This window comes from Vulpes vulpes, chromosome 8 (genome assembly GCF_048418805.1).
Source record: "Vulpes vulpes isolate BD-2025 chromosome 8, VulVul3, whole genome shotgun sequence".
In the NCBI taxonomy this organism is placed as follows: domain Eukaryota; kingdom Metazoa; phylum Chordata; class Mammalia; order Carnivora; family Canidae; genus Vulpes; species Vulpes vulpes.
Genome location: NC_132787.1, coordinates 51,062,330 through 51,071,876, shown reverse-complemented (window position 1 = coordinate 51,071,876; position 9,547 = coordinate 51,062,330). Strand labels below are relative to the sequence as shown.

The 9,547-nt window shown below is 50.4% G+C and overlaps 1 protein-coding gene across 2 annotated transcripts; it reads right to left on the bottom strand.

Annotated features, from left to right (window-relative positions):
- On the bottom strand, positions 1-8,282 carry THEM5 (thioesterase superfamily member 5). Of its 2 annotated transcripts, XM_025983143.2 has the most exons (6): positions 8,002-8,282; positions 6,286-6,487; positions 4,707-4,845; positions 713-823; positions 473-597; positions 1-178 (listed from the first exon to the last, which is right to left on the bottom strand). In XM_025983143.2, the coding sequence occupies exons 1-6, from the start codon at positions 8,122-8,124 to the stop codon at positions 135-137; spliced, it is 744 nt and encodes a 247-aa protein (XP_025838928.1). In that variant the 5' UTR covers positions 8,125-8,282; the 3' UTR covers positions 1-134. The 2 variants fall into 2 exon arrangements, with proteins under 2 accessions (XP_025838928.1, XP_072622647.1); XM_072766546.1 differs by lacking the exon at positions 713-823.
- Positions 8,283-9,547: the final 1,265 nt, after the last annotated feature.

Here is a 9,547-nt window from a genome sequence, read left to right as displayed (position 1 = left end):
GATGAGGCCACGAGTCTTTATTTATTCAGAGAAAAGCACCTTCTTTATGTCACCAGTCAGTTCTTGGGGACCCCTCCTTGCTCTGTAGTGGGTCCCAAGCAGGCACAGCAGACAGCAGGAAGACAGAGTGACTGTTACTGGGGTGATTCCTCTTCTAGCTGCAGCTGAAGGAAGATACCTGTGGGAGAAAGGCAAACTGAATGGCAGGACCCAGATGAGGTGCTCTGAGCATCTGCATCCTGTTACCTAGGATCCTGTCTTTGCGGTACAGGTTGTGCCACTCACACGTAGGAAAAAATCCTAGCCAGGTTCTCCCTTGCTTTATCGGAGTCTATAGCAGATGCCCAATCCCACTCTGAAAAGCTGGATCCCAGCTTGGGACTGCATCCTCAGCATTCTTCCTTCCATTTGTCCTGAGGGTGATGGTGGGACAGAGGACACAGTCTGGGGCTGAGGCTGAGAACCTCTGTACCTGAGCACTTGGCATAGACCGTCTGCTGGTCCCTGCTCTGGGCGATGCAAGACATGTAAAGCTTCTGGTCCTCGATCTTTTCCACATGGACATTCAGTACAGCCAGAGAGCCCACTGGGATCAAGCTGGAAAGAGCAGATGGATTAGCCCATCCCTCATCCGAGCCCCTGGCTCCTCATCCGAGCCCCTGGCTGCTGTCCCTTCCGCACTCCATTCCCCCATCCTCCTCTTCAGACTTACTTCTTGAACCTGATGTTGAGGCTCACCGTGAACAGCCCCTCTCCGGCCAGGTAAGCAGTTTTAGAAAAAGTCTCGTCCATCATGGCAGCCAGGGAGCCTCCATGTGCAAACCTGGGGTGAGGCAGGAGGGAGGCCAGGGCTGCAAGCCTCTTTGCCACACACCCCCCTCCCCACCCCGACCTGGCCTCTACCTCTCTGTGGGCCAGGAAAGGAAGCAGAGCAGGATCCCAGCTGATCAAACTGCTCAAGGTCGCTCTACCTTTTCTCCCATGTCGCTTCAGCAGTGTTAGCAACCCCTGACACAATTATTTTGTTTCACCAGGAAAATGTGTTTTCTTTTTTTCTGATAAAGGTAATAGAAAAACATTTTTCTGATTCATCACCTAACTGCTGGCAGCAGTTGCCATCATTTGGACAACTGTGCTCATACAGGGATGGATAAGCCCCTGTCCTCTTTGGCTTGGGCTCTGAGGCACGGCTTCAGCCAGCTACCACCTCCCCAGCACTATAGCCAGTCTGGTGCTGAGCTGACATTTTCCAGGCAGGTAATGTGAAGCTAACTCATGCCCTCTACTGTGCCAACAGGACAGCCTCCTGAGCAGCACCGCCTGCAGAAAGCCAAGTGCCCCTTCAGCAGGATGCTGCAAACACCTGCTTTACTTAAAGTGAGTGAAATTCTCATCCTCACTTGTGGAAACTGACCTTCATGCGAAAGCTGCTCCACTCTTGGTTAAGTTGGGGAAAATAGAAGGGCGCCCATCCCCAGAATGCAGATTCAAGGTTCTGATCTTCAAAAGCACTATTCTCCATGCACCAAGCCAGCTGCCCACCCTGCTAGGGTGGCTTACCCTCCTGTTCCCACCACTGGGAGGAGAAACAGCCGGGGGCCATGGAACCACACCCACTTGGTTCCACCCGGCTGCTCCACCTCTCACTCCCTGTTTGATCTTGAGCAAGTTGCTAAGGTGTTGAGCTGCTGAGTCGCTAAGCTTCTCTGAGCTTAAGTTTTTCTACTATAAAGCGTGAATAAAATCCTATCCTATTTCATCAGATTATAGGAGGTAATGTTTACAAAACCCCTGTATACCTCCACATTGCTTGAAAGAGGGGTGTCAGAGAACCCCAAACCTGCTCTTCCCTGGTTATCCTCATTGGCCAGATAGGAGTCCATAGGCAAGTGTGTGGATTCTGTAGGATAGCTCTTGGCCAGCCAGCAACCTCTCCCTTCTCATTGCCTAGGGACTGGGTGGTTACTTGTGACAAGACAGAAAAGATAAATTGGTCTCTGCCCCACATTCAGCACAGGGCTGTTGAAACCCTCATAATTTCCTGGGTGATGGGAGGGTCTTGTTCTACTGAGGTGACTCTGGGTGGGCTCCTAGTTGGCTCCTGGATGGGCTTGTCCCTAGAAAGACCAAACCATGATTAGAAGCCTCTAGAGAAGGGAGAAGGGCTGGAAATGGAGTATATGACGGGTCATGCCTGCGTGAGGAAGCCTCCATACAATCCCAATGGTATAGGGTTCAGAGAGCTTCCAGGCTGGTGAACGCAGGCTCAGTGGGAGGGTGATACACTCCAACTCCACAGGGACAGAGCTCTTGGGTGTGCTGGGGACACTCCCAGACCTCGCCTTATGTATGTTGTCATCTGGCCTCATCTGTGTACTTTATCTTTAATAATAAAAAAAAAAATGTTTCCTTGAGTTCTATAAGCCTCTTTAGCAAAATAATTGAACATGAGGAAGGGGCTGCAGGGACCTCTGATTTGTAACTGTAGGAACCAAGGCAAGTTGCCCCAAGATGGGCCACTTTGGCACGAATATTCTTTTCAGCTGAAGGCAATCAAGACCCTGTGGGCTCAAGAGAAACTTTTGCCCCTCCTTTAACTATGTAGAAGAATTGAAATTGGGGGTCTTTCCCAGAACAGAGTTTATTAGCAGAGCTACATTTGGTCTGGGTGAACCATCAGTATGGCGGGGCAAGCATCTAATGAACAAGCATCTGCTGTTATTGCCCTGTGAAGGGTGCTCCTTCCCCCTGAAGTCCCAGACCCCTGCACTCTGCTCCTTAGTTCAGGCTGACATATATCCTTCATTTTGCCTGTCTTTGGAATTTCCGTATCTGTGTGGATTTCCTGTATGTACACTATTAAATTTGATTTTCTCCTGTTAATCTGTTTCATGTCAATTTGATTCCTAGTCCAGCTGGAAGGACTTTTGAAGGGGCCAAGAAATTCTTGCTTCCCAACATGGCCAAATCAGACAAAAGTTGTGGGAAACTGAGGACCCGCTATTTGTTATTGGCATCTGCAGTAGCAGGCGGCAGCCTTGTGGATTGAGCCCTTACCCTGTGGGATTTGATCCTGTCTGCGGCCAGATGGTGTCAGAATGGAGTTAAACTGTAGGACACACAGAATTGCCTGGTGTGGGGAAAAGCCTCCACCCATTTGGTGATAAGAACTACCAGAAGTATGGGATCCTTGGGTGGCACAGCGGTTTGGCGCCTGCCTTTGGCCCAGGGTGCGATCCTGGAGACCCGGGATCGAATCCCACGTCAGGCTCCCGGTGCATGGATCCTGCTTCTCCCTCTGTCTGTGTCTCTGCCTCTCTCTCTCTGTGACTATCATAAAAAATAAATTAAAAAAAAATTAAAAAAAAAAAAGAACTACCAGAAGTAAAGTGTCCCATGTGAGTAGTAAAGGAGACACATAGTAGAAAAAGATATAGTAGGGGAGAACTGTTTTTTCCATACACAGTAGATAGACTGAACTGGGTATTTTTATTTCTATTCAGTGTTAATCTCTTCTCTGAACCCCTCAACCCACTGGCTTCAATGTTGGATGGTCCTCCTCTGCCTCTTCTGCCCCACCTCCATGAGCCCCTAAATAAAAATCAGCTACACTTCGCCCCCACCCCTGCCTTCTGGGGTTTGCCTCTTCGGAGGGGAGGGGATCCCTGAGCTGCGTAGGGCTCTGACTAGTCCCCTAGGGTCTTCATGCATCACCGGGAAAATCAGTGTCCTCACAGAGGACGCCTTTGGGATGGACAGGGTGATCAAGGGCTGTGGTCTGAATCCACCGCCTGTGGCAGTGCTGACATCTCTTAACATCTCTGAATTTCACTGCAGCTGGGTCCCTCCCAGGCCTTAGGACCTTCAAGCAGCTGCCTACACTTCTTTCTCTTTTGTAGGAACTCCAGCAACACCAACAGCCTCCAGTGACCGCCTAAAGAAGGAATAGGGATGGAGGAGAAGGCAGAGAGCCGTGGACTTGGTGGCCCAGTGGCCCTGGGCAGGAGGCTCAAGGCCAGCTTGATTTCCCTTGTGCAGTTTGTCCAGTGTGAGTTCCTTCCTGGGCCTCTCCCAGGTTTGAAGGCAGCAGAGCATAATAATGGAGAGATCAATGGCCTTGGAGTCCCAGATCCTGGATTAGAGACCAGATCTGACTTGGTTGCCTATGCTACGGGACTACCTTACCTCTATGAACCTCAGTTTGCCCATGGGTGAAACATGAAGTGTTGATAGCTATATTGTGCCAGATGATTTGTGAGTACATTCACATAGACCCAGAATATTGTATCTTTCAGTCATTCTGGCAGGTGAATATCATTGCCCCAGGATTCAGGTAGGGAGGCTAAAGTTCAGAGGTTAAGCTGCTTGTTTAGGGTTCCAGGGCCAGTGAGGCAGTACAGGACTGCTCCAGATCTTGTCCTCTTCCAAGCTTACAACATTTTCTCAAAGTGGCCTCTAAGACCACCTCTCATTGGAAAAGTTTCAGACCCCCATAAGGAGGCTCTCATCTGCACAATGGGGACTGGACAAGATTGAGAAGGCCCTTCCAGGCCTGGTGTCGAGACAGAAGCCCAGTGCCTGCCGCCCCTACTCAGCTACTTCAGGAGAGGTACAGACTCCAGGGCCTGGTGTGTGGCCAATCCATTAGCTGAGCCAAGCCCAGGAAGCAGCCAAGGACAACCACCCAGGCCCTGCTGGTAGCTTACCCGGGGGCCCCCTCCAGGTAGGGGCCAGGTTGGAAAAGACAGATGGACTTCTTCTCGGATGGGTGGAAAAAAATGACATACTCGTAGCCTTGTCCTTCCACTGGGATGCACCTGGTGAAGATGCGCCAGTCACTTTTGTCTGTGGAGAGATGGGCAGTGGTGTAGCTGGAGAAGGGAGTGTGAGTGCATGGGGCCCCGTGGGAGGCAGGGCCTGTCATTCAGCATCATGGGCAGAGCCTGGCATGGGATCCAGGAGAGAAGTAGAGGACACCCAGGCTTGGCCCTGGGTCCTCAGGAAGCATTCAGTCTGAGAGTGGAGACACAGTCCTATCCTTAAGGAGCCCTTGGTCTGGAGGGAGAGACAGGAAGTTCTCTGGCTGAGAGGTAGAGATAGGATCATGGCCAGATGGAGACTATAACAGACTTTAAACATTATATAACACATAATGCACATATAATTCAAAATAACAGCAGTACTAAACAAGTAAAATAGGGGAGCCTGGCTGTCTCAGTCAGTGGAGCGTGTGACTCTTGGTCTCAGGGTCATGAGTTTGAGTCCCACGTTGGGTGCAGAGATGACTTAAAAATAAAATCTACTAAAAAAAAAAAAAAAAAAATCTTCCTGGGTGGCTCAGTTGGTTAAGCATCTGCCTTCAGCTCGGGTTATTGTCCTGGGGTCCTGGAATTGAGCCCTGTGTTGGGCTCCCTGCTCAGTGGGGAGCCTGTCTCGCTCTCCCTCTGCCTCTCCCTCTGCTTGTGTCAAATAAATAAATAAATAAAATCTTAAGAAAAACCACAGTAATATAAGTGCAGAAAAGTCCACCAAAGTTCTGATTTTCCCCCCAAGACAACTACTACAGCAACTATATCCTTTTTTGATGGATACCAAATTCTTTGGGAAAAAAATTATTTTGATGACCTTGCTGTTTGTGGCATATACCCAAAGGTCATCTGCCTCCTGTACCACCCATTCATTAGTGGGGAGAAAAACCTCATAGATGAATGAGAGAGACAAGAAAACAGGGACACACACACACACACACACACATATACACACACACAAAGAAAGATGATGGTGGAAAGTTCTATCTATCTGATCTGGTGGGTGTTTGGGGAGACTAGCTATGGGCCCCATAGAGCAGGGACGGGTGTGCCGAGGACTGCGGTGGGGGAGGGGTCCCAGGGCCTCTACTAGGTGGAGAGGAGGACTACTTAGGAACGGGCTTGACAGAAGAGGAAAAGCAGCAGGGAGAAGGCAGAAGGCAGGAGGCTGACAGGCTGCGGTCAGGGCACTGCTCTGGGCTGGGAGCAAAGGCGGCCACTAGGTTGTGTCCTCTTGGACAGGAGGAGGGGAGCTGGAGGTCAGAGGGGCTAGCTAGTCTGCTCTTCTCGTCTACCTGCCTGGGACTGCAGCATCTGAGCTGTGTCAGACACAGCAAGAACTTCCAGCCGGGAACCGGAAGGGCGCTTGCGGAGCTCCTTCCTGAGGGCCCCGAGCACAGGGAGAGGCGCCGGCTGAACCCACCCCGTAGGCTGGGGAGCAGGTGTGCCCAGAGGCCCCCCCGGGGCTGGGCCTTACCAGAGGCAACTGCTAACCCAGATGGGAGCTTGAGTCCCTGGATGTGGTCCCTGTTGGACTTGAAGGAGGGCAGTTTGATCCAGCCATCAGTCTTGGTCTTCTCTAGAAATTCCTGGTATAGGTTCAGCATGTCTGGACACCAGCTGGCATTGGGAAGGGCATAGTCCTTCAAATCTGTCTTCTCTGGACAGAATCTTGAGACCTGGACAGGAAAAATTAGAGAGACTGAACAGCTTCCTGGGGGCTGGCATCTGCTGCTTGGGCAGCAGGACCCCCAGGTGCTCTGCTCCTGGGGTTCTGGCTCCTCAAGCCCTCCACCAGTGTTGACTGATGGGAAGCAGCCCATCTTCCCTGCACAGGGTCTGGGGACACCTGTGGGTGACTGGCAAGGGGACGCTAAAGTGCAAAGGAAGGAAAAAAAGGGAACCAGGACTGACAAGTAGAGGCATACTGCTCTGTGGTGTGTCTTAACAACTGTCCTCTTTGGGATACCTGGGCAGCTCAGTGGTTGAGCGTCTGCCTTTAGCTCACATCATGGTCCTGCCTCTCTCTCTCTGGGCCTCTCATGAATAAATACATAAAATCTTAAAAAACAAAACTGAAAACAACTGTTCTGTTTAAAAATTTGTGAGCTGTTCTTTGAGGCTATGAACTGCTAATCTAAGCCCCACTGTACAGATGGGGAAACTGAGGTTGCCAAGCTTGTGAGTATGAGAGCTGATGGTCAGGCACTTGAGCCTTCTGAAACACTGGCTTCCCTTGGGAAGGCAACCGGTTGTTGAGAACCATTGTTGCCACCCCTCACCTCAGGGCCTGTGCCAGCTCTGTCTACAGCTTGGGGCTGCCTGGGCACGGTGCTCCCTTGAAACATGTTTTGGGTGCCCACAGAAGTGTGATACTATCTGTGGAACACAGTAAGCCCTCTGTGGCATCAAACATTCACGGGCCCGTCACAACTGTGGGAGCGGGTTGGTTGCTTGCCAGACTACACACAGTGTCCTCCGTCTGGAAATACCCCAACTCAGGGGCATGGTCTGAGTTCCACAGGAGGAAGGTGACCCATTATTGGTGGCCACACATGACTCAGACCAGGAAGAGAGTGTCCTCATGCTCTTAGTCTTGGATCTGGGCTCCTTGGTTTCTCTTTTTCTTTTTCTTTCTTTCTTTTTTTTTTTTTTAAAGATTTTTTATTCATTTATCCATGAGAAACACAGAGACATACGCAGAGGGAGAAGCAGGCTCCCTGTGGAGAGCCCGATGCAGGACTTGATCCCAGGATCCTGGGATCATAGACGCCCAACCACTGAGTTACCCAGGCATCACTCTTTTCTTTTCTCTCTTCTTTTTCTTTCTTTCTTTCTTTCTTTCTTTCTTTCTTTCTTTCTTTCTTTCTTTCCTTCCTTCCTTCCTTCCTTCCTTCCTTCCTTCCTTCCTTCCTTTCTTCCTTCTTTCCTCTCTACCCCCAACATGGGGTTTGAACTCACGACCCTGAAATCAAGAGTCACATGCTCTACCAGCTAAGCCAGCAAAGAGCCACTTGATCTGGGCTACTTGGTGTCTCAAGAGCACCTTCCCTTTGGCAAATCAAATAGCCCCCCCAACACAATGCCCCCTTGCACCAGCCATCATCTCGGAAGAGAAATTTTGGGGTGCTCCTTATGCCCTAGGCCCCCAAGAGAAGGGCTGCCTCCCTAGCTGAGCTGGGAATTTACTCACCAGAGAGTCCGTGGAGGATCCGAATGCTGAGGTGGGGTTGAGTCTAGGCAGGACCTGGGGGCCACCAAAAAGGGCTCTGTGCTGGCCAAGCCTTACTGCCACCTGGAAGCCTCTCCTTATCATGGCTGAGTTAGGTTAGGGCTGGCAGGACTGCTGGCAGACTCTTGAGAAAGTAGCAAAGTTGGGTGCTTTCTAGATGGACTTTGGTGCAGCTGGTACAGATACTGCTCGCACAAGGCTGTCTCCCTTTCTGTCACAAAGCTTTCAGCAGCAAGTGGCCTCTGCAAATGATTAGGCAAGGCTGGGCTGGTTTGACACAATACCCACAGATGCTTGGGGCATTTAGCTGATCCCAAGCCCCACCCAGCACTTGGGGAGGAGCAGATGCTGCTTGGGCATGAATGCTCAACAGGACTGGCCTGAGTCCAGAAAAGAAACATTTATTAAAGACAAAAAAAAAAAAAAAAAAGCACATAAAGAAATAGCACATGGTACACAGAGCCTTAGAGAGCTTCCCTGGAGTGTTTGGGGGGCAACCCAAGAAAGTTCCCAGAAAGGTAAAGGAGGTCTGTCTCTTGATTGGAGAGGGTTGGTGGAGAATCTGTGTGTGTCAGAGGAGCCCTTTGTGGTGTGTGCTCCGCAACAAGACCACATCAGCTCTGGTATCATCGTGGCACTCAGGAAGCCGACTCATGGCCCTTAGCCACCCCTTCCCCTATCCCAGGCAAGGGGTGGCACAGAGAAGCCTCTATCTGCTGGTCCCTGGAGGGGAAACCGGTGGGAAGGACTTAAAGGCAGAGACAGGACATCATTTGGGAGCAGGCAGCTTAGCACAGGTGCTCTCATGCTTTGGGAACCCCAAGGGAGGGGATGAGAGCTGGGGGTGAGGTGGGGAGCTGGGCAGTGGAGGCCTTGTCACTGGCAAGCCCGAAGAGGGACAGCTTTCACTGGAAAGTAGGGAGGAGTGTTCAGCCAGTGTTTGCAAGGTTGTGAGCTTTTTTTCGTGGTGGTATTTCTTCTATTGAATTAAAATGGCCGGTTTTCAATGAAAACTCCTAGCTTTTAATTTACTGGAGAAAAGCACGTTCTAAAGGTGGAATTATAATGATGATGATGATGGTGGTGGTGGTGGTGGTGATTTTTGGCAGTTTCTGAAAGAATCAAACTGATTTGATAGGGAAGTTTATAGGTTTTGTACCACTTTCTGTATTTGGCCGCCCCAGAAGACTAGAATATAAGTATTTCCCTCATGTCCTGTGAAGATTAGAATGAAATTTCTTCAAGGACAAGGAGACCAGGTTTTTTATTGGTTCAGTCTCTGGGTCTAGCCAAAAATATTTGAATTAGTTGCTAGCATTTTTTAAAAAAGGGAGTTTTGCACAAAGCAGGTCAAGGGTCTCCAGATAAGTTGAAAGATCTGGCAACAGTGTGCTTTCATTCCTGCGCAGCAGCAGCAGCCGGCTGGAGCCATGCATCATGTCCTCTGGCTTTCCCGAGGCCTCGGCCGGTACCTGGCAGCCATGCAGCCCCTGGCAGTCTCTATATG

What these genes read in the sequence shown, in the direction of transcription:
- THEM5 (XM_025983143.2), bottom strand. Translation starts at nt 8,124, where the DNA reads ATGATAAGGAGAGGCTTCCAGGTGGCAGTAAGGCTTGGCCAGCACAGA. An exon ending in TACCTGGAGGGGGCCCCCGG is followed by an intron (nt 824 to 4,706) that starts GTAAGCTACCAG and finishes GCCTCACCCCAG; the next exon opens with GTTTGCACATGGAGGCTCCC. An exon ending in CTCAACATCAGGTTCAAGAA is followed by an intron (nt 598 to 712) that starts GTAAGTCTGAAG and finishes TGCTCTTTCCAG; the next exon opens with CTTGATCCCAGTGGGCTCTC.